Genomic DNA, 22,686 nt, shown 5'->3' with positions numbered 1-22,686 from the left:
CTTGGGTGGATAGTAAACTCTACGTCCTGTGAACCCTTGCAGGCATGACAACTGGCCTGAAAGAAAGTCTTATACTTTCCATGTCCACAAGTACATAAAGGTCTGCAACGGTAAGCAAGGGTAAGTGTAACATAAATTACATCTACCCGAGTCCTCATGCACTTCAATATGTGTCTACATGGCAACAAAGGCTACCAGAGCAATAGAGCACATAATGGGCAGTAGGGTGTATGCACAGAATACATAGAGATGACCTACAGGGTACGTGGGTAGCTGAGTGTTCAAAGTGGAGTCCCGCAGAAAAGTAGTGTTTTAGCAACAACTACATGTCTGTGGGCTGCAGATACTTGTTTCAGTCTTTCATATCGCCTGTAGAGTTTAGATGATGTCTTAACTTCACTTAACTTACTTAACTTAACTTTATTGTCCTCTGAGGGAAATTTTCTCTGCAGGCAGGCAAGAAATTTATGAGTTACTACCACATTCAATTACAAGTATGAAATAAACATACTGATGTGTAATTTCAAATAAGCCATTTAACAGCAGGTGTTTAGAAAGATTGACACTTTGTATTTTTTTTTTCTCTAAATATAGACTAAACATTAGTTACCTTGCTTAGATCAAAATTAGTTTTATTATTCATTATTTAATTATCATTGAATACATTTTCCTTGTAACTACACAAGGCTGTTATCATTTTATAAAATAACAGCTGTTGCAAGTATTTCTTGGGTGTTGATATAAAATTTGGGACTCGAGATAACGTGTAACCCTCAGAGCTTCTGTGTTAGCAGTTGGAACAAGTTTGCATAAATTTCCAACACATTTGGTGGCCCACCTGTATCACCCAATGGAAATATGAAAACGGTAGTAAAATGTGCTAGATAGTAACCCTTTTTGTACATCTATTTTATATATCTACACACCGCTTAATCTTCACTAGGGTTGCACAGGGCTGGAGTCTATCCCAGCTGACTTAGGGTAAAGGCAGGGGACACCCTGGACAGGTCACCAGTCTATCACAGGGCCACACAGCTAGAAGATCCCCGGTTTGCGTCCCAGTTAGGATGCCCGGGATCTTTCTGCCTGGAGTCTCCATGTTCTCCCCGAGCAGCGTTGGTTCTCTCTGGGTTCTCCGACTTCCTCCCACAGTCCAAAAACATGTTGAGGTTAATTGGTGATTCTAAATTGTCCGTAGGTGTGAATGTGAGTGTGCTTGGTTGTCTGTCTCTAAGTGTGGCCCTGCGATAGACTGGCGACCTGTCCAGGGTGTCCCCTGCCTTCGCCCTAAGTCGGCTGGGATAGGCTCCAGCCCCCCCACGACCCTAGTGAGGATTAAGCAGTGTATAGATAATGGATGGATGGATATATATGCAAAAGCTAGTTTTCGTTGTGTCATCATACTAGCAAAAAAATTAAGAAAATGTACAGTCGGTGAATGTCTTTACTTCAGAAGACGATCTTGATTTCACAGTTTAGTCTTTTTCAAATTGTGCAAAAACAAAATTCTATTTAATCAATTAGTCTCCCTCTAACCACCCACAAAACTGACGTCACAGTCTGCTAACACCCCCCAAAGTAATCTTCTACACCACTGCAGGAAAGTGAGATGTTTAACTGCTAGAGGTCAGCAAAATCACATCTTCAGCTAATGTCAATCTGCCCTGTAAATTGTGTCTGTCCAGACTGTAGAATCTGAGGTACCACAAAGTCATCTGAAGGACAGTAAAGTTTGAAGAAGTGAAGTCAGACAACAAAGAGACGTGAAGCCTTAAAAGCGTCTCGGAAGATTTCATCAGTCAAAAGGGAACAGGCTGACAGCAAGGATCCTTTTTCAAACTTCTGAACCTGCCCCCTTCCCTGCAGATATCAAAGAAAGTTGTCGTATTTCTGTCAGTAAAACCAACTTGTGAGATGTTAAAGAAGAAAAAATATTGTTTCATTTGTTAAAAGTTTTTACTTATACACTTTAGGTGACCTGGCTGCAAGTGTAGGAAATGTCTGGTCCTGGGGGTCCCTTTCCTTGTCTGTGAGCAGCAGCAGACACCTGAGTGCCACTGGGACTGAGACACAGCAGAACCAAATGTCATAATGTCTGAAATGATTCATCAGGAGTCACTCTAACTGACTACCTGACAGCTGTAAGAAATACAAAAAACAAGCGTCTTCCACCACAGAACACAGAAAATGAAAGTTAAATGTAAAAAAGATCACACAGATGTGGAATTCCGCAGGAGGAAAGAGGATGGTGTTTTCTTTCTGAGACTCCAGTTGGATAAGAACAAACTACCAGTTTAAATCGGTATTAAAGCACAAAACTAAATGAAAGTCTCCTCTGAACTCTGAAATTTCACACTCATAGAAGTTTTTAGACCAGATTGACAGCAGTTGGAGCATTGAGTCCTCACAGATAAGTCTCTACAAGCTTTACACATTGAGATTTTGGTAGTTTAGTCTTCCAGGCAGATCCCCTTAGGCTCTATCAAATTCGATGGGAAGTGTCTGTGAACCTGGTCACTCAAGGACAGTCAGAGACTTGTTTTATTTTTTTGTATTACTATTTTTTGGCTTTTAGCCTTCATTTGATAGTACAGTTGAGAGAGAGACAGGAAGGTGGGGGAGAAGAATGGCGGAAGGACCTGCAGGAAAGGATCATGAGCAGGACTTGAACCCATGACCTCTGCATCGGGGATTATAGCCCCTGAACATGGGACGCCAGCTCAACCAGGTGAGCTATAGCAGCTGTCTTGGCTTTTTTGCTCCAGGTCATTGTCATGCCGGAAACTGAACCATTGCCCACATCTCAGGCTGCTGTACTCTGGAGCAAGTTATCTTCAAAGACTTCTCTGTATTTGGCTGTATCATTCAGTCCTGACCAATCTCCCTGTCCCCAGTGCTCAGCAGTCCCCCCATGGCTTGATGCTGCCACCACCGCGCGTCACTGCAGAGATGGTTTTAACATATGAAGAGTAATACCTGGTGTTCTCCAGACGTAATGCTTGGAGATCTACCCAAAGAGTTGAGTTTTTGTGTCATCAGACTCGTCACCATACATGTAAACTTTTGCTCCCGGCTGCAGCATCTAACCGTCAGAGAAGCACTGCTTCTGTCAATGGCTGGAACAAGTTTGCATATATTTGAAACCAACTCATATGCCCACCTGTAACACTCAGTGAAAATATAAATACAGTACTACTGTTACGACTGCGGTCATGTTTGTATATAATATGTTGTTTTTCCTTTGATCTGTGTGTTATCCGCTGTGTGCCTATTTCATTTGTAAATAGGGCTGCGCCGTAGCGAGGACCAGATTGGCCGACCAATGGAAGTTCCGGTACTTAATGCAAAAGGAGGACATCGAGGGAAGTGCAGATAGGATGAGATGGCGGGGCCATCCTTCACTTGATCCCAACCGGCACACACAGACGATGTTCATCATAGTAAATCTATTATTATTATTATTATTATTAGTCGTATGAATAGAGCGAGGTGCTACTTTTGTGTTTAAACTATGTTTTCTCCTGTTTAATTTAGAGAGGAAGGCTAGATTTTGTATTTAATTTTGCTCCTTATATTTTGGTAGGTATGTTGGGAGTATAGTGTGGTTTTGTTTGTTGTTTCAGTGGAGCTCACTCTTAACCCTTTGATGCACAACATGGGTCCAAACGGAGCCAACAGAGTTTTTATGTACTGTATCTTAGCAATAAATTAATTTTATCATTCAGTATTCCAGGTACTCCTCAATTAACTTGTTTTTGATCATAATACATCCTTCATTCATTTTTTCATTTACTACTTTTTGAGTAAAAGCACCTTTTGTATTACTATTACAACATGGGTCCAAAACGACCCACATTTATTTACTATGTTATTTTATGAATGGCTGAGTGTTTCTAAGCTATATCTTTGAAATTAATGTGTTTTATCATTTACTATTTCAAGTATTCATTAAATATTCTTTTATTTTTTTGTTTACCTCAGATCACCATATTTATTTTTCCGTTCTTACTTTATGAGCTAGCATTGCTTTTGTATGTCTTCATCAAGTTTACACGCATGGGTCAGAAATGACCCACATGAATTTACTATGGTATTTGGTGGAACCATTTGAAATTTTTATATGTTTGCAATTAGGAAAGTGTTTACTGTGGACAGCTATTCACCTGCCACACATTTCACAGATCATCACAGCTCCCTTTGCACATCTTATATCTATAAGTCGTGTTTTATAATTATTCTAATCCTACCTAACAAGACATTTGATGACGTGAAAGACAACTGTATATAATAATGGATCAGGTGTAAGTTACCTTGAGAATAAGTACATTACTTGTCAGAAAGGGGAATATTTTCAATACTATTAGCTTGCTAGCTGTTGACATATTCTATTGCTGTGAGCTAAGCTGTCTTCGGGAGGTCACCAAAATAAAATTCAAACTAGTGTGACAGTTCCTGCCACCAGAAATGCCTCCAAGTGATAATACACCTGGCCTGGCTCTTTGGCAATGTGCATCCATCCATTATCTACACACCGCTTAATCCTCACTAGGGTTGCAGGGGGGCTGGAGCCTATCCCAGCCGACTTAGGGCGAAGGCAGAAGATTCTGGTGCCCCAACCAGGATGCGAACCGGCAACCTTCTTGCTGCGAGGCAACAGTGCTAGCCAACTGCGCCACCTTGCAGCCCTCTTTGGCAACGTGGTTAGTGCAAATGGCTCATACTTGGAAGGTTTGAAATTTGAAACCTGCCCAGGGCTGCCACACCAGCAATTTATATTGACACGCAAGAGCAGGTTAGCCGTTCAGCGTAAGTTACCATGGTGACGTATCCCAGTAAGAAGTGAACCAGCTTCGTAGGACTGAAAACCCAGGATTTAACCTGAAGTTACCTCGCTGACCCCAAATCCTGCTTCCTAGTACAGAGCCCAGGGGCCGTTTCACAAAGCAGGTTTCATGAAAACTCTGAGTCTGTTAACCCCGAAACGAGACATTTAAATTTACGCATTGACCCGAGCAGCAGTGTTATCCACGCGTCTTCCTCTGTTTTGCAGCTGCAGCGGTGTTGCACTTAAAAATAATAATTTTTTTTTTTTAAATAAACGTGTTCAAACTTGCCGTGTTAGCACATTAAGATTTCTAATTCTAGTGGAGTGAAATACGCAGCCCTCCGCTTCCCGTTGTCATGGTGACTCGTCGAATCGGGGCTCCATTGATGCTGGCTTTTTATAGTTGTGGCGCAGGCACTTAACTCCAGGTCAAAGTACTCCGAGTTGATTAAACTAACTCAAATCTGCTGTTGTGGAACTGGAAACTCAAGAGTTTCCTATGTCAGAGTAGATGAACGCAGAGTTCAGGATTAGACTCAGAGTTTGTTGAACCTGCTTTGTGAAACAGACCCCAGGGCCCTTCTTACTTGGTTAATAAGTTTGACCGAACAGCCAACTCTATTTAGAGTCCTTATGGTTTTACACTTCTATCAGTTATTGAGGCCACTGGGAACACTCAGAGCTTTAGAAATGGCTTTATACCCTCACCCTAATCTATGCTGCATTTTTAACAGAGGTCTACAGAGAGTTCCTTGGACCTCAGAGCTTGGTTTTATCCTGACACACAGTGTGAATACTCTATAAACACAAGTTTGTGTAAATGATCATGTTTTCCCTTCACATCGTTGTTGAGTCTAAATTCATACAAAAAGAAACCACTTTCATCAATTTAAAATTACAAGGGTATATTTATTACATTTTCAAGTGTAATAAAATACAAATTCTCAGATTTATGTATTTTTTACCATAAGAAAAACCTCAGAAAGCACCCAGGACAGTCATTCTGCCTAGTTGCCTGGTTCAAGACTTTTTCCATCATGTGATCTGGACAGTTAAATCTCTTTATTAATCGGTAAAACGGCAACAAACCAGCAGCCAGATAAGAGTCTTTGGGGAAGACACAAAATATTAAACAGCATTATGGTAACTGATGAATTCATGTAATAAATTAAGTAATATCAAGATTAATTGATAATAAAATAGCAGTCACTATGTGATTTACACATGTGATATTTCAAACCGTCAAACTGTTGTTCAACTGTTTGTTGAGATCATCTCCATTTCTGTATCCAGAAATTTCAAGATACAGTTCTTCTAAAGTCCACTAGATGCTGCTGTGATAAAAAAGTGTATTGAAGTTAGTGGTGAAACCCCTGACATCTTCAAATACAAAGTCAGTGCAATTTTGGCACAACATCAGCTCTCAGGTGATCAGAGACCTTCTTCTGTCGGTCTAAGGGAAACATTTCACAATAAAAGTTCCAGTGAGGAGGTAAGGTGTGTGTAGAAAACTCTCCACTTTTCGCCACTTAAGGTCTTCTTGTCTGCAGCAGCTGTGGACGTGATGTCCTGACTGAACAAGTGCCTTCACACAGCCTCCTGCACCTTCACTTCACTTTGTCCATGTCGATGGCTGTGATTGGCTCGTCCTCCTGAACAGTCACGCCCCCTGCTGACTGACAGCAGGTGTGTTGATGGTCCTTCCAGTCCTGCAGATGAAAACAAACTGATGTGTGATTCTGTTTCTTTAAAGCTAGTTTGTTTTCCTACATGTTTTTTTCTACAGATGAAGCAATGTTAAAAGCTCACTATATTTTACAAGGAAGAGTGTTCAAAAATCTTAGCAAGCCAATATCAAAGGCTAGTGGAGGATGGCAAGAAGTTAATTTCTGCTAAGGTGGACAATACCAGCTTTTTCCACAGGAGAACATTAAATCTCTTCATAGTTTTTTTGTACAAATATACATTTTTTAAAAGCAGTTTATCCTTGTGGTAGTGTTCAAGTATATAACCTTCATCGTTGGTCCTGATTCAAAGAGGATCAGATATTTACTCATCCAAATACGTTTTTTTCCATGACTGTACTTCACCAGTAATTAGATTTACAACAAACATAATTACTTTGCCCTGTACAGCTTCTAATTGTGGTGCAAAACATTCCATACTGACTTCTTCAAATTGAAACCAAGTATAAGCATCTGATGACTCTTTAAAAAAACAACAGATATTGTTGAGCTTTTTGTTAGTTCCAGATTCACAGCAATGGTAGATGTTTAAATTTCTTTCATTAATACCAAAGACCTCATAGACCTTTACAATCACTCACTGCTACTAAGTAGGTCAGAGCTCTGAGGACATTTTTTGATCCCAAATGATTTAACACCCACGTGAAACATATTTTCACATTTTATTGAAACACCCACATCAGTGACTCATAAAGATTTAGTGAGTTCAGGAATTTTGCCGATCCTGGCAGCTAACGCAGACTGATTTTAGTTAAAACTGTCCATGTAACTTATTTTTGTCCAGAACATTAGAGTCAGCTGCTACATTTGTTGTAAAGTTAGTTACACCAGCTTAATAATGTTATTATAGTGAGCGACATTCTTTTACCCTTATGTTTAAGCCAAAGAACTGGATGAAATGAATAACAGGAAGTGTAGAGGTGTTTTTGCTCAAATAATACTGCATCACTTGTCTTTTCTTGCTGTTTAAAAATCCAGAGTATAAAAGTCTTGTGGTTTCATCTAACAATATTATCTTCCTGCTAAACAATACAGCTAAATGAATTAATTTACATAATTTGACCACATTTCCATCCTTTTTTTAATGTGAGTTTGATGAGCCAATTAATGTCTGACAGATTGTTTTAAAAATAATAATCTGGGATGGTATCTGATTGATCTGATCTGAGATCAGTATCTGATTGTGGTATGTTTTGTACTTTCTGTTTGTCTCTGACTTAGGGTTACGGATGCCTATCTTGGTGAGGACACTGCTGAATAAGAGATGAGGCTGAAATAAATATTAAATTAAAACACACACACACACACACTGCAGAGGCTTGCTCAGGTGAATCTTACCTTCCTCTGACAGAAGGTTGAGCAGTAGTTGACTTTGTGACAGCCTGTACACTCACTCATCGCCACCCGACCGCAATTCACACACATCTGCTGCAGAGCCAAAGCAGGAGACCACGTGAGGACACGAGAGAAGAAAACAGGTAACAAGAGCTATTTTTAAATATGTCAGTGCTTGGAATTGAAATTGTGCTGATCATTTCCTGGGAAACTTTCCAGTGGAGAATTTTGGACCTGCTGAACTTAAAAGGTCCTTTTCCACTGTAACGAGCTTTAAAACCCAACGGACATTGGATTTTTGATCAGCTAGTCACCTTTACACATATACAGATACTGTTTGTCCAATATGTATATATGCATATTAGAACATTACGGTAAAATAGTAAGATATTTGACAAACTAGCTGGCAACACCCTGTGAAGACACTGCTTGACTCCACACCGGTATACTCAGCTGTGATGTGTACTCTGCTACATGCGCTGCATGCTCTTCTGGGCAAATTATGTGATAACACCATTCCTAAATTACCTCAAGCACATTTGGTATGTTAGAAAAAACAAAAACAAACAAAACATTCAACTGGATTTTGAGAAACAGGATTACATGTTTTTAGAGATGAACACACACTGGGAACTGACAGTCACAATCTCAGGTTGAAGTATTTCTACTAGGTTTGCAAACTGTGAAAAAAAAAATGTGTGCATGTGTGTCAATACGTACGTTAATAATGATCTCTGTGATGTCTGAGCTCCTCTTGGCATCTGAGTCGTCCGGCTGCTGGAATGAGATCTGGTTCTGAAACGACTGACTAAGACCACACTAAACACACACACACACACACAAATATTAAAGTTACTCACTATCTTTCTATCACTGTTAGTTATTACTGTCAGGTGCAATCAATCATTTTCTGCTCACTGCTGAGTTAAATCTCAGCCTGTGTGCATTTGTGTTCTCACCTCCTTCCTGCCTCCCTGACCTTTGACCCCTGCAGCGTCCCCTGTGGAGTTTTTGGCCTGTTCAATGAGAACCTTCAGCTGCTGGACGTTGCTGAGCAGCGTGTTGGCCAGCTCCTCCAGGTACAGCCAAGTGTTCTTCTGTCCCTCGCTCACCGTTGGCCCCACACCCCCAACAGGCCCCACCTCCAGCCCAGTGACCAGTGCCGAGGGGGGAGAAGCCACCGCTGCTGCTACTGTGACTTTGGCCTGAACCGGTTGAGGAGTCATGGCCAGCGCTGGCAACGCTGTCAACACTGAGAGAGGGAAAGAAAAAAAACACATAAAAGGATTAGTTTAGTACTTTTAATTTTTTTGCATTTAATAGAAAGAGAATGTAACAAAACCAACAGGAAATGAGGGGATCGTGTGCAGGTCTTATTCAAACACTGGACGCTGTCACTACATGGCCGCTAACTCAAGACCACAATGCTGTACCTGCTGGACAGCTATACTGTAACACACTACACCACGAAGGTTACAACCAATTATATCACTACTGATTAGTCTACCAGTGACTTCTTCGATTGTTTGGTCGTTAAATATCACATATTTTACAAAAGAAATGCCTTTGACAGCTTAGCAGAGCACAAGTTCACCAATTTAAATGTCTGTTTTAGTCCAGGTAACAGTCCAAAACAGAAAAATATTTAATTTCATTGGAAAGAAACAAAGCCTGTGTTTTTGCTTCAAATGTTCCTAAAATGACATCTATGAGAACTGTTGCTGATTAATTTCTGTCTATTGATCTGTTACTTTTATCTTGTTTCTTTATCCAACAACAGTTCACAGAGTGAGTATACTTTTACAAGTACATATATATACACAGTACTGCTCAAAAGTTCAGACTTACCTAGTTATTCAAAGACTTTTCTCTATTTTCTACGGGGTAGAAAAATATCTTAATTATTTTTATGAGGAATCATGTGACTAGCAAAGAGTGCTGTGCTGAGCAATGTTACACGTTCCATGTCTGAAAATGGCTTGAATCTATCAGATTGCTCCTTTAATTCAGCTCACAGTTTCTCAGTGAGGCACAGAAGAACAAAATGGATTACACATAATGAAACAGCATAAGACTTCATCAAAACTTTTGATTCTATTCAATCATGCTTACGTTGAAAAATGGTGCAAGACAATGGACAGACAAAAGAAAGTAACAATGACATAGATGACACAAGACAATACTATTCTCCCCTCGAAGCACAACTGTGTCATTAGCTGATGAATACAGCTGTTTGTACTGAAACAAAAATGTAGCAACGTCAACAAATACAAAAAGTACATGCTCACGTTGTCTTGTAAAATAACTCAAACAACAAACATGCACATAATTATGTTTGAATTGTTTGCAATGTAAAGTTTCAAATGTCTTGTTTTATCAAAAACATAAAGATAATCATTTTACAATTATATAAACAAAGAAAGAAAGAAAAGAAAAGAAAAGAAAAGAAAAGAAAAGAAAAGAAAAGAAAAGAAAAGAAAAGAAAAGAAAAGAAAAGAAAAGAAAAAAGAAAATCCTCACCAGAGAAATCTGGTCTAAAAATCACACATTTCTATTTTTGCCACTTGAAACGGAGCTTCTACAGTTGTACAGACGAGTGTTGAATCAAACAAAGCACATCCAGGTCAGTATGTCTGTGTGTCCTCCATACATTCGCTCCTGACCTACATACACGACATAACGTCTGTTTTTTATACCTGCGGCGGCGGAGCGCCTGACAGCTCACAGCTCCAACAAGAACAGACGAGTCCAAAAATAACCAGACATCCATCTTAGACTTCCATTTAGCATGTCCAGGGAAAAAGGTGTAAATGGAGGTATGTTTTAACACTTGAACATCTTACTGGACTCTTCTAATCTGACGGAAATTTGTCCAGTAATTTTCTACCCACAAGCTGCTGTGTGACTATTGATAAACAGGAGTCATGCCATTTGGTAGGATTATGATAAATACAATAAAGTGAGATATAGCTGGTCCCTCACCACTGTCCTGCTGCCATAATGTAGTTCCAAAGAAACAGGAACTGCTCAAAATGTTGATGGAGTCATCTTAGTAGCCTTGAGATGTAATTTTTAAACGCATTTTTTTGGTGTGGGAGTCTGTCTCTAAGGCTAAACAAAGGCTTTCTTGCCTTTCTTGTAGAGTTTGTGGGATTTTCTCGCCCTTAAGTACAGACTGGTTCTCGTCCCCCTTGAGTTTGGAATTTTGCCGTCACCGCCTCGTTCTCTTTGAACCAAACGTCACAAGTGAGTGGTCTAACTCGAGGAAACTGTAGTGACTTGTCAATCACAGGCTCGCCAGCCCTAAAACATTTCCTGCTTTATCATCTACTTTACTTCTTTTTGGAACTACAGAAGTCGTCCTGGTTCCAGAGACACGGAGGATGAGTCCATCTTTAATAAATAGTCATGGCTGACACTCATCAAGGGTGGTCGTCACAAAAGAGAGCAGCTTGGCAATACTGGACAAAACACATCACATCAGTGAATATAATAAAGTAAAAAAGGGATCATTTTAACTGAAACTGAGTCATCAAAATATGCTTTCATCCGTCACATAACAATCTTTTGTTTGCAGAAAGTACGCCAGATGTTCATATGTAGCTGGATACAGGACTAAAGGTTTCAGCTGTGATTGTGAGTTACAAGTATTCTAACAATAAAACTGCAGCTACATGAGAAGTTTTACCAGGTGAATCTGTCAGTTTCTCTTTATATCCCTCTGATGATTGAAGATCTGACCTGACTTAAAGCATCTCATCTGTCAAAACACCCTGTCAACTGGTTTTAATTCTTTATGGTGTGGTTGTTCTGCAACAGCAGAGACTCACTGCCCCCTACTGTTCTTCTGGAGAAATGAAAACAAATAAAACAACAATTTCAGCATTCATTTTCTCTTCATCTAAACTCAGTTTGAAGGAAAACCAGTGCGCTGCCCGACTGCTCATTTTGACAGCATTATCCCTGCATTTAACCCGTTTCTGTGGTTTAAACTGATACACTGGGCTCTTTCATCTCTTCATGTGAGGCACATGGCACCGATGCCCAGGGTGCTTCATTAACCTCAGGGTGAAGGACAAAGAGTCTATCCTGACAGCTGGACCGCTGCTGAGTCTGCGTGTGTTGCCGAGCTGTCCAATCAGAGCAATCACAGTGATGGTTAAAGGTCCAAATAGTGACCTTCTCTTCTATTATATTTACAGATATTTTAATAGTAACTCAAATGTAGCGGGTCAGTTCAGTATTAACCGATTTGCATTCACCGAAAGCAGGAGAGAGGAGGTGTGGAAGAGAAAACGTTCAGGCTGAGAAATCAGGACAGCGAACAGTCGTAGCGCCTCATTAGTCACACAGTACACGCTGACAGACACACCCACAGAGACGCCATCTCCTGAGAGCTCATTATAGCAACACGACGGCCAACCAGAAAGCGGCGGTGGTGCTTTCCCAGTCCCTGATAGGTTGATGGATAGGCTGCAGGTTGGAGGGTGATGCAGGGGATTGTGGGAAAACCCCACCACAGAGCGTTAAAGCGGGGGACACATTAAACATCCCTGACGGATTCAAGTTCAGAGGAAAAAGACACCAAAGTCAAACTCTACTCCATCGTATTATGCATTACATGTATTGTACTGCCAGAGTCACACAGTTGATAACCATATAACATTAGCAATCTGTTCTACTGGATGGAGTGACAAGCAAGAACAATGTTGGAGCCAAGTTTTGGTGCAGTTAGTGGTTTTTGAAGTATTTTCGTCTGCACCAAAGACAGACAGACAAATATTACCATCCATCCATTTTCTATACACCGCTTAATCCTCATTAGGGTCGCGGGGGGGCTGGAGCCTATCCCAGCCGACTTTAGAGCGAAGGCAGAGGACACCCTGGACAGGTCGCCAGTCCATCGCAGGGCCACACTTAGAGACAGACAAACAAGCACACTCACATTCACACCTACGGACAATTTAGAATCACCAATTAACCTCAACATGTTTTTGGACTGTGGGAAGAAGCCGGAGAACCCGGAGAGAACCCACGCTGCACGGGGAGAACATGCAAACTCCACGCAGAAAGATCCCAGGCGTCCTAACCAGGACACATACCGCTGCGAGGCAACGGTGCTAACCACCGAGCAGCCCATGGAGATATTACTATCCCTTCAATTACCTGTTAATCATAACCTGGAAACATTCTCAGTTGTCAGGGGCCTTCATCAGTTGAAGTTATTTTAAACTGATTTTCTTTGGGTGATGGACTGTTGGCCAGACAAACAAGACTTAAGATTAAACACAGCCACATATAAGAACTGTTCTGGTCAGACAGAGCCTTGGTGTCCAGCTGCTCCAGTTACACACCAGACAATCCCAACATGGTCCTGGTTCTAACCAAACAAACATTGTTTCAAATTTGTTACACCCATCTGATAAAATACATCTGAAACAAACAACAAATAACTCCATAATTGCCTATAAAATGAAAAATATTAATTTACAGCTACCAAACATTAATTCCTAAAGACTCACCAGGGTACAGTTGATAAGGATACACTGGTGGGCCTATGACACACACTGGGCAGAGTAAAGTATTTTCTTCAGGTTGCTGCATTCTGTGACAATACTTCAGTCAACAGGTTGTTTTATTGGAGAGCTACAAGTAACACACAAATTTATGATGGTAAAAAGTGCTGCTGCTGCAAATGATGCAAGACAGGAATGCTGGTAGAGAACAAGTTAAATGTGTGTTCATATATTTGTTTTACTGATCAGTGCAGCTGCTGTTTTGTAACTTACAGCTGCATATTAGAGCTGTTAAACTTCATATCTTTATACATGATATTGCATTGAAGTGCATTTAGGTCTGACACTGTCCCATAATGCAGGACGCCAGTATACTCTTTAGCAAAATTAAAGTGGAATTAATGTTATTAATTAATAACTATCATGGTGATCTATCCATGTTAAAAGAGAGCAATCTTCATGACACTGAAAACTCTGGCTAAGCTCAACATACCTCACTAACCCACTAATATCCTCTCATGGTACAGCTCTTTGGGCTTGTCTGAAACCAGGATGCATTAAAAAAAAAATCAACAAACAAACCCCAGATGACAGACAGAGTGAGTGATATCAGTGAGAAGTGGTACCTGTGGTGCTGGCAAACACCTCGTTCTGTGCTGAGCTCTCTGAGATGATGGCGGTGGCAGCGTCGCCTGTTGGAGTGCGGTCAAAGGTCAAGGTGCCGGCAGTGGTGAACTGTCCTGTGGGGGACACGGTGACTGTTGGAAGAGAAGGACGTGTCAGCCATGTTTGGACAGTCAAGACACTTCAAGATGAGTTTTAAATGTTCTCATCACAGATCTGATCTCTAAGACTTTCACCAACTTCCACTGACATTTCAATGACTGTCTATTTTTAGATGACCTTCAAGAAACACAAGCAACACATCTGGCAATATAAATAACTGGATATTGATTGATTTATTTTTTTAGTCAGAGTCAGAATTTAAAACAAAGTACCGTGGCTGTGATTGCATACATTTATGAAAAAAACAGACTTAACAAACATAAACCTGCTTATCCTAAACTACAAACGGATCTATTTGTTTCTGCTTTTGTGTAACAGAGGCTCCACCCCTTCTCCAATCACACGTCAGACTAAGGTCATGTGACTTACATGCGGTTCCTGGTGTCAGCGTTATATTTTTGGGGGAGGAAAGCTCCTTTTTGGCAGGAATGATTGGAGGGTCGCTGTCCTTCTTTCGTCTCTTATATGGGACGAAGAGGCGAACTGGACCGGTCTGAATCGAGCACAGAGGAGACAGATGATATCAACACAACATCCAACAACAGTAACAATGTTTTAAATCAGAGAAAATGAAATGATACTGACAAACAGAAATAAGTAGTGTTTGAAATTGTTTAGCTGATTTAATCTTAAATAAAAAAAAATACTTGTTTTGCCATTTCATCTACAGCCAGCAACCCATAATGATAAAGTTAAAAAAAAACATTAGCAGGGCCTAGAAGGTCAGGAAGGTTACCAAGAACACAACCATCACTCTAACAGAGCTTCAGAAGACCTTTGCAGAGGGTAAAGAATCTGCTGAAAGGACAACCACAGAAGACCTTTAGGGCATGGCAGCTAGATGGAAGTGTCCCTGAGTTACAAACACAATAAATTCTGCTTGGAGTTTTCCAACCTGCATTTCATTCTTCGTTAATTAGAATTCTGACAGCATGAGGAAAAATATGCTCTGATTCTCAATGCTCAACAGTCAGGACAACACTGGAGTGGCTTCAGGATAAGTCTGACAGTCCTGAAATGACCGAGCCAAAGCCCAGACTTAAATCCAACACAACATCTGTGTTCACCTGAAGATGGCAGTTCAGATGCTTCCCATCCAACCTGAGGGAGATTAAGAGGATCTGCGAGGAAGAATGGGATAAAGCTTGCAGCGACTTCCCCAAGAAGACTCAAAGGTGCAATTGCTACAAAAGGGACTTTATTGAAATACTGAATTAAGAGTCTGAATCCTTCTGTAAATAAAACATCTCAATTGTTGATTTTTAAGAAATCTGTAAAAAAAAAAAAAAAAATTGAAAAACCTGTTTATATATTTGTCATTATGGATCAGAGAGTGTAGATTGATTTGAAAAATGTCCATTCTATTAATTTAAATGTAAATAAAATCTACAACATAGATCAAGTAAATAGGTCTTTTCTGACTGTACTTCATTTTGTACCAAAAAGGCTTTTTTCAACAAAAACTCTTTAAAGCGCAGCTCTTCCATTCAAGCAAGACCAAGCATCTTCTGTATTTGAACTGGCGACTAGAAGAAGGCATTATGGACTAGTAGCAGCCTTGTTTGTTGAAAAACCACACCCCCTAATATGCATAATGGGATTCCATTACAGCACAGATTGAAAAATCAAGAATGACAATGTATCCAGACACAGATGACAGAGCAAAAGCAGGTGGTGATGAAGTTATAGCAACAGAAAAAAAACTGAAGTTACCATACTGATGCTTTCTGTTGGCAGAGTGTCTCCCTCCTTTGGACACTGAAGAGAAAGACAGAGAATAAGACAGAGACCAACACAAACAGAGATCTGCTATCCAAAATGTACTAAAAGCAGTCTGAATTATCACAAGCTGCCCAAAACTATTTTCACCTTTCCAGTCAAACAAAAAGCAGCCGAACTAACTGGTTAGACTGATCATTTTCCATGAATTTTCTCACAGATCTAAGCTGGTCTCTGATCCTGCAGGCTGTCCAGGCCCAGTCCTGCTCACTCACCGTTGTCAGGTCGTCACAGCAGGCTGCACAGGTACAGGAGGCAGCGTGGGGGTTCAGGATACGCTCCTAACAACACACATACACAGCTTTTTTTTTTTTTTATTCAGAATCAGCTGGCCTGCATGCAAATTAGAAATGCAAGGTCCTTTCTATAGCAACATACAGTGCAGTACTGCAGTCGTAGTACAGTGTGGTAGTATAGTTCAGTACCTGTATGAGACAGAGCAGAGGCCTGCCAGCATATCTGATGCTCCTCTTCCAGTCTTTGCTGCTCGCTCTTCCTGCTAGACCTTCAAACTCAGTGGGAGTGAACCACTGCTGGTTGTGTTTGATGCAGCGACCCTTACCCCCTAAACAAAACGGAACACTGTCAGTGTGGGCAGCGACAGGGCAAATTACCCACAAACACAGTGTAACAGAACCAGTGTGAATTAGTAGGGGTGGAAAAATTTGATTTTTGCCTCCTCACCACAGAGCATCACTATTCTTACATTCCAGTTCTGCTTTTAAATAATCTGACACATGAATGGTACAAAAAAAATTTTTTTCTTCCAAAACCCTCCAATGACAATAGTGTTCTATTAAATGTGTAATCAAGGTGTTGTAACACCACGGTACTGTGACAATGAGCTAAAAAAAACAGGCCTTTTTTTTTCATCAGCATGCCTGTATTCGTTCATATTAACAGTGAGACAACAGATGGGAAGAATATGGCTTACATCAAGCATCCAGTGATTAAAAAAAGAAAAAAAAAACAACTTAAAAACTACTCCAGAGTTCAGTTTGAGGGGTGAAACTCAGTGCAGCTGTGCTAGTCACCTGATCCCAGTCGGTTCTTGAACAGGACTCCACTGGTGTTCCGGCAGCGCACCGGCAGCTCGTTGTTGTAGACTGACGGGTCCCAGTTGTACTTAGAGCAGGAGTCCTTGTCCTGAGGAGGAGTCAGCGGAGTGGGTGGAGTCTGTGGGCCTGAAGGACGCACAGGAGAACACAAACACATCCACACCTGTCAAGCTCAGGTTGTCGTGATTTTCTTAACAACATGATTCCACATGGACACCTCAGTAAGACAGACAGACAGACAGACAGACAGACAGACAGACAGACCTGATGCAATGGTGGCAGCAGACTTTAGGCCTGCAGCTTCTACGATGCTGCCGTCAGTGTGAACCACGATCAAAGTGGCCTTCTGGGTGCTGAGACCTTCACCCAGCTGAAGAGTGGTCCTACCGCTCTGTAACACACAGTGTATACTTGTAAGAACTAGTGCTGCCGTAATTCATTGATTATTTGAGGGGGTTAGTGCCAAAGTGGGTCAAACCACATTTACTAGTTTTAGAGAAAAATGGGGTCAAAATTTTGTGTTGCTAAAAAAAATCCTGGTTGTTAGAGGAGTTATTATAGTCATCGAAAGATGTTTCAACACCGTCCAGAGATAGAAACAGCTACTTTGTGATAACTTATTTAAGTTTTAATTTAGCCTTTCCTTTTGCTGAGTGCCAAAGCGGCCCATACCACATTTTTTCTACTTTTTGAAAAAAAAACTGATCCAAGGTTTGTCTTGCTAAACAGCAGTGAAGAGTTTACATTATAAGGAACTAGAAATAACTCTTGAGGACCATGGGGGTAGAAATTGATGCTTGGTGGTGGTTCGTTAAGTTTTTATTTTACCTTACTGTACCTCCGAGTTGAGTTTTCACAAGGCTTGAAGTCGCGCTGTCTGCAATCTTGAATCGCAAACACATGCAACTACCTGCATCCGTGATATAATTCCTGTGGCTTGGCCCAGTTTACCACTAAATTTTCATGCCAAAACCATTATGGGCCAAACTTCAGTCGCATCGTGACATTACTAGTGGGCTGCTGGTTGGACCACTTTGCCACAAACTAGTAGACCATGAACACTTATCAAACAAAACATAAAACTCAACTTTGGATTTTTTGTGGTTTTGTCCGCTTTGGCACTGCGCCCCTCAAATGTCAACTATCAGTTTAATCATGAACTATTTTGATATTTTATTACTTGGATTATGTAATTTGTTAAGACAAAAAAAAAGTCTAAATTCCCCGATACAAGCCTTTTTAAATGTGTAAATATCTTTGGGTTGTGGACAAAACAAGACATCTGAGGATGTCATCTTGGGCTCTGGGAAACACAAACTGACATTTTCCCCCAGTTTTCTGACATGTTCTATACATAATAACCAATCTAATTATGCAGGAAATATTGACAGATTAACTGACAATGACAACAGCTGTTAACTGCAGCTGTATTACTAACATGACCGAGGTCTAGATGGAAGCAGATTCTTAGTTAAAAAATGAAAAAATATCAGTGTGAGCAAAAACATCCTCACAACATTTTACAGAGAGCATTTCATAGAGAGCATTATCACCTTCTCTTTTACTTCCTTTTTTCACTCTATCTCTATCCAAAGTAAAAACCGACTACTGAGCGTTGTCAGGATCTGCTCCAAAGTGATCGGGCTCCCTGTAAGAGCCCTCTCCACCTTCTGTGAGCAACAGACCTTAAGGAAAGCCAGCAAGATCCTTTAGGACCCATCACACCCGCTGTTCCCTACATTTTAGTGGCTCCCCTCTGGACATCGCCTTCGCTGCCCAGGCTGCCAGACTCAAAGAAGGAAGGCTTTTGTTCGCAGAGCTGTTCTCCTTGTAAATGCACAACCATCTGTGACCCACTGACTCCCTGCCAATGCTTCATAATGTGATATTTATGGTTCATTGTTTATTTATTTATATATTTTGATGTCTTTATAGCAAATACCCAGTGAGCTTTTGAATTGCCCCTAGGGAATAAATAAAGTTATTTGAATTGAACTGAACTGAATTGAATTAGTTGTCCTTTAGGTGGCTGAACACCTTCAGGAGATTCCAGAGTAAGACAACACTGTCCATGACATTTAATTGGAACGAAGAAAAAAAGAAAACTACTTTAATAAACAGCCCAAAGAGCAGCACCTGCAGCATCTGGGAGCAGGAGTTATGCACAAGAATGGTGTACTACAATGTACTACAACAAAAGTTATGGACGTTATTGTGCACATGTTACTAAAAAGATGATCTGTATCTGTATCATAAAGAGTGACACTGAGCAGGTGCAGCAACGTGACCATCACTGTGTTGACCTACCAGCACGTGTTCAGGGAGGCTTCCTGATGTGGCGACCGTCGTGGTGAAAACGTTGTCCTCTGCTGCGTGAACGTCAGCCACCGTCACCGCTGTCACCTCTGATCAGAAACAAGGGATTGAAATATTTTAACAACGCAGAAACCCTCAGATTAGAACTTCTGCTGTATTACAGTTGCTACAGGCAGGTTAACATTAGAATCAAACTGGAGAGTTTTATTGAGAACGTGCAGTAGTAAATATGGGAAATAATAAATGTTATTATCACTGGAGTAAGATGACTGTTTCTTTTCACCACATCTGCCATAAAATGTTTAAATGAGGAAAATCACTACAACTACAGACCCTTTCCAAAAAAATTGAACATCATGGAAAAGTTGTTTAATTTCCATAATTCCATTCAAAAAGTTAAACATTCATAGATTATAGATTCAGGGCCCACAATTTAAACAATTTCAAGTATTTATTTGTTTATTTTTACATAATTTGGACTTCCAGTTCATAAAACCCACAAAAACAGGAATTCCAAAAATTAGAATACTGTGAAGAAATCACCATTTACTTCTCAGTTTTTGCAGAAAAAAAAATAGGATCACATCAAATCAATCAAAATATGGTACTTTCAAAACGATATGTCTGTCTTCAATACTTGGTTGGGAATCCCTTTGCCTTAATCACTGCCTTGATGCGCTGTGGCATTGAGGCAATCAGCCTGTGGCATTGCCTGGAAATTATGGAAGCCCAGATTTCCTTGATGCTTGCTGTCAGCTCTTCTTTGTTTTTGGGTCTGGTGCCCCCCATTTTCCTCCCCCATAATACCCCATAGATTCTCAATGGGGTTTAGGTCCGGCAAGTTGGATGGCCAGTCAAGCACTGTGATGGCACGGGCATCAAACCAGGTTTTGGTGCTTCTGGCGGTATGGGCAGGGGTCAGGTCCTGCTGGACAATGAAATCTGCATCTCCATACAGATCCTCAGCAGAAGGAATCATGAAGTCCTCTAAAACATTCTGGTGGACTGTTGCGGTGACTTTGGATTTAAGAAAGCAGAGTTTACCAACACCTGCACCGGACATTGCACCCCAAATCATGGCTGACTGTGGATATTTCACACTGGACCTCAAGCAGCTTGGGTTCTGTTCCTCACCCGTCTTCCTCCAAACCCTTGGACCTTGATTCCCGAATGAAAGGCACACTTTACTTTCATCGGAAAAGAGGACCTTGGACCACTGGCCAACAGTCCAGTCCTCCTTCTCCTTGGCCCAGTTGAGACGCTTCCTACATTGGCTCAGGCTCAGAAGTGGCTTGACCCGAGGAACCCGACAGTTGTAGCCCATTTCCCAGATATGTCTGAATGTGGTGGTTTTTGAAGCTGTGACTCCTGCCTCATTCCACTCTTTCTGGATCTTTGCCAGATTCTTGAATCTTCTCTGTTTGATAATCCGCTGAAGTCCACGGTCATCTCTTTTGCTGGTGCATCTTCTCCTGCCACATTTTGCACTTCCACTAGACTTTCCATTGATATGCTTGGACACAGCACTCAGTGAACAGCCAGCCTCCGTAGCTATGAACATTTGTGGCTTACCCATCCTGTGGAGGGTATCAATGATGGTCTTCTGGCCAGTTGTCAAGTCTGCAGTCTTGCCCATATTGAACCGAACTGAGACAAATGAACCAAACTGAAGCAATTTAATGACACCTGGGGAAACCTGAGCAGGTGCTTTGAGTTTAGTAGATGATTTGTATGTGACACTCAGTTTAAAACATTCATGCCCTGCAAAATCTGGGCTGATTTCTTCACAGTATTCTAACTTTTGGAATTCCTGTTCTTGTGGGTTTTATGAGCTGGAAGCCCAAATTATGTAAAAATAAACAAATAAGTACTTGAAATCGTTTAAATTGTGGGCCCTGAATCTATAATCTATGAAAGTTTAACTTTTTTGAATGGAATTATGGAAATAAATAAACTTTTCCATGATATTCTAATTTTTTGGAAATGGGTCTGTACTTAAACGTCCCTGGCCGTAGACTGCTCTGTGTCAGAACTTCGGCTGAATGACTTTGGTTTTCAGCTGCTTTCTGAGCATTTTCATCCGAAATTTCCAAAATATGCATTTTGCATATCTGGTATTGAAAGATGTGCGAATGAACTTGATTTTTCACAGCTCTCTGACTGGCAATCCTCCAGTCTGCCCACTGCTGATACAACCTGGTCAGATAAGGCAGCTTTAGGACAGTTTGGTTTTACCAAACCTCAGACATTTCATTGGAGCAGCAATGAGAGAAATGCACAATATAACTCATTCATTCAGTCAACAAGTGTTTAAACAAACCAGATGTAGGTTAAAAAATGCATACTTTAATCACGGTTAATCTTATTCAGCCAGCTATCACTCAGGCAGTGTGCAAACTGCTGTCGAAGAACAACCTAAGACTGAATAAAGTTAAAGTTTGGATGTTACATTAAGGCTGCTAATAAGGGATCACTCTCACTGCCGAATTTGGAAATGCTTGCTTCATTAATAAACTGAATTAATCCGTTACACTTTAAGTATTGCACATAGTATGAATATGCTACAGTTTTTCAATTTACACAATAAGTGAACAGAGTTTGGCACTACACTACTAAACTACTAAATGTGCGCTCTGTCACAGAGCAATGATGGTTCTTTTACTGTTTGTTGAACAGCTGTGCAGTTTCGTGGGAGAATCGTTACTGTTTAACTTGTATCGACAACAAGTCACATATTCTCCGGACATCTTGGTTCTTCCAGTTTAAACACGGACTGGAGCTAACTAACCTGCGGGAATATAATCATTTCATTCTGTGTTTTAGCGCCACCCCGGACTGCAGCGGCCTGCTGCTAAAGAAAGCCAGTCTTACCAGCGAAGGCAGCCTCGGCCTCGTCTGGGTTCGGCAGGGACTCGGCTCCCATGTCGATGTTTCCCGGTTCTGCCATCACAGCCATCGTGGTGACTTCGGCCTCCGACTCGGTATCCGAGCCTACTCCCTCCACCGACGGCCCGCCGATGGGCGGTTCATCCAGCCCGAGCGCCTTCGTGGCCGAGTCCGCTTCGTCCATTCTTCCGCCGAACGACAAGAGCCGAATATGACCGAGCAGCCGCGGGGCAGAGCGGGCTCCGAGCGGAGCCGAACCTGTGACGAACCGGAGAAGAACCCCGAACACGAAACGCGTCAACAATAATCTTTCAAATCAGCAATGTTTTCTCCGAAATTAATGGAAACGGAAGGGAATCAGGCGAGCTAATCCGGAGAGAGGAGGGCCGCCCGTTGTTTGTTTTTCATGAAGTCTGAGGGGAGAGATAATCCGGAGAATG

At 41.1% G+C, this 22,686-nt stretch overlaps 1 protein-coding gene across 2 annotated transcripts; it reads right to left on the bottom strand.

The window, feature by feature from the left end:
* Positions 1 to 5,709: 5,709 nt before the first annotated feature.
* On the bottom strand, positions 5,710 to 22,508 carry deaf1 (DEAF1 transcription factor). Of its 2 annotated transcripts, none has more exons than XM_008277999.1 (13): positions 22,232 to 22,508; positions 19,352 to 19,449; positions 17,309 to 17,435; positions 17,021 to 17,170; positions 16,412 to 16,551; positions 16,202 to 16,267; positions 15,921 to 15,965; positions 14,577 to 14,700; positions 14,048 to 14,179; positions 8,865 to 9,157; positions 8,626 to 8,724; positions 7,909 to 7,998; positions 5,710 to 6,534 (listed from the first exon to the last, which is right to left on the bottom strand). In XM_008277999.1, the coding sequence occupies exons 1-13, from the start codon at positions 22,428 to 22,430 to the stop codon at positions 6,433 to 6,435; spliced, it is 1,665 nt and encodes a 554-aa protein (XP_008276221.1). In that variant the 5' UTR covers positions 22,431 to 22,508; the 3' UTR covers positions 5,710 to 6,432. The 2 variants fall into 2 exon arrangements, with proteins under 2 accessions (XP_008276221.1, XP_008276222.1); XM_008278000.1 differs by having other exon boundaries at positions 7,909 to 7,995.
* Between the last annotated feature and the right edge of the window lie 178 nt (positions 22,509 to 22,686).

Source organism: Stegastes partitus, unplaced genomic scaffold (assembly GCF_000690725.1).
Source record: "Stegastes partitus isolate 25-593 unplaced genomic scaffold, Stegastes_partitus-1.0.2 Scaffold112, whole genome shotgun sequence".
NCBI classification, from domain to species: Eukaryota; Metazoa; Chordata; class Actinopteri; family Pomacentridae; genus Stegastes; species Stegastes partitus.
The sequence above is the reverse complement of the archived record's forward strand: the minus strand, read 5'-3'. Positions and strand labels throughout refer to the sequence as shown.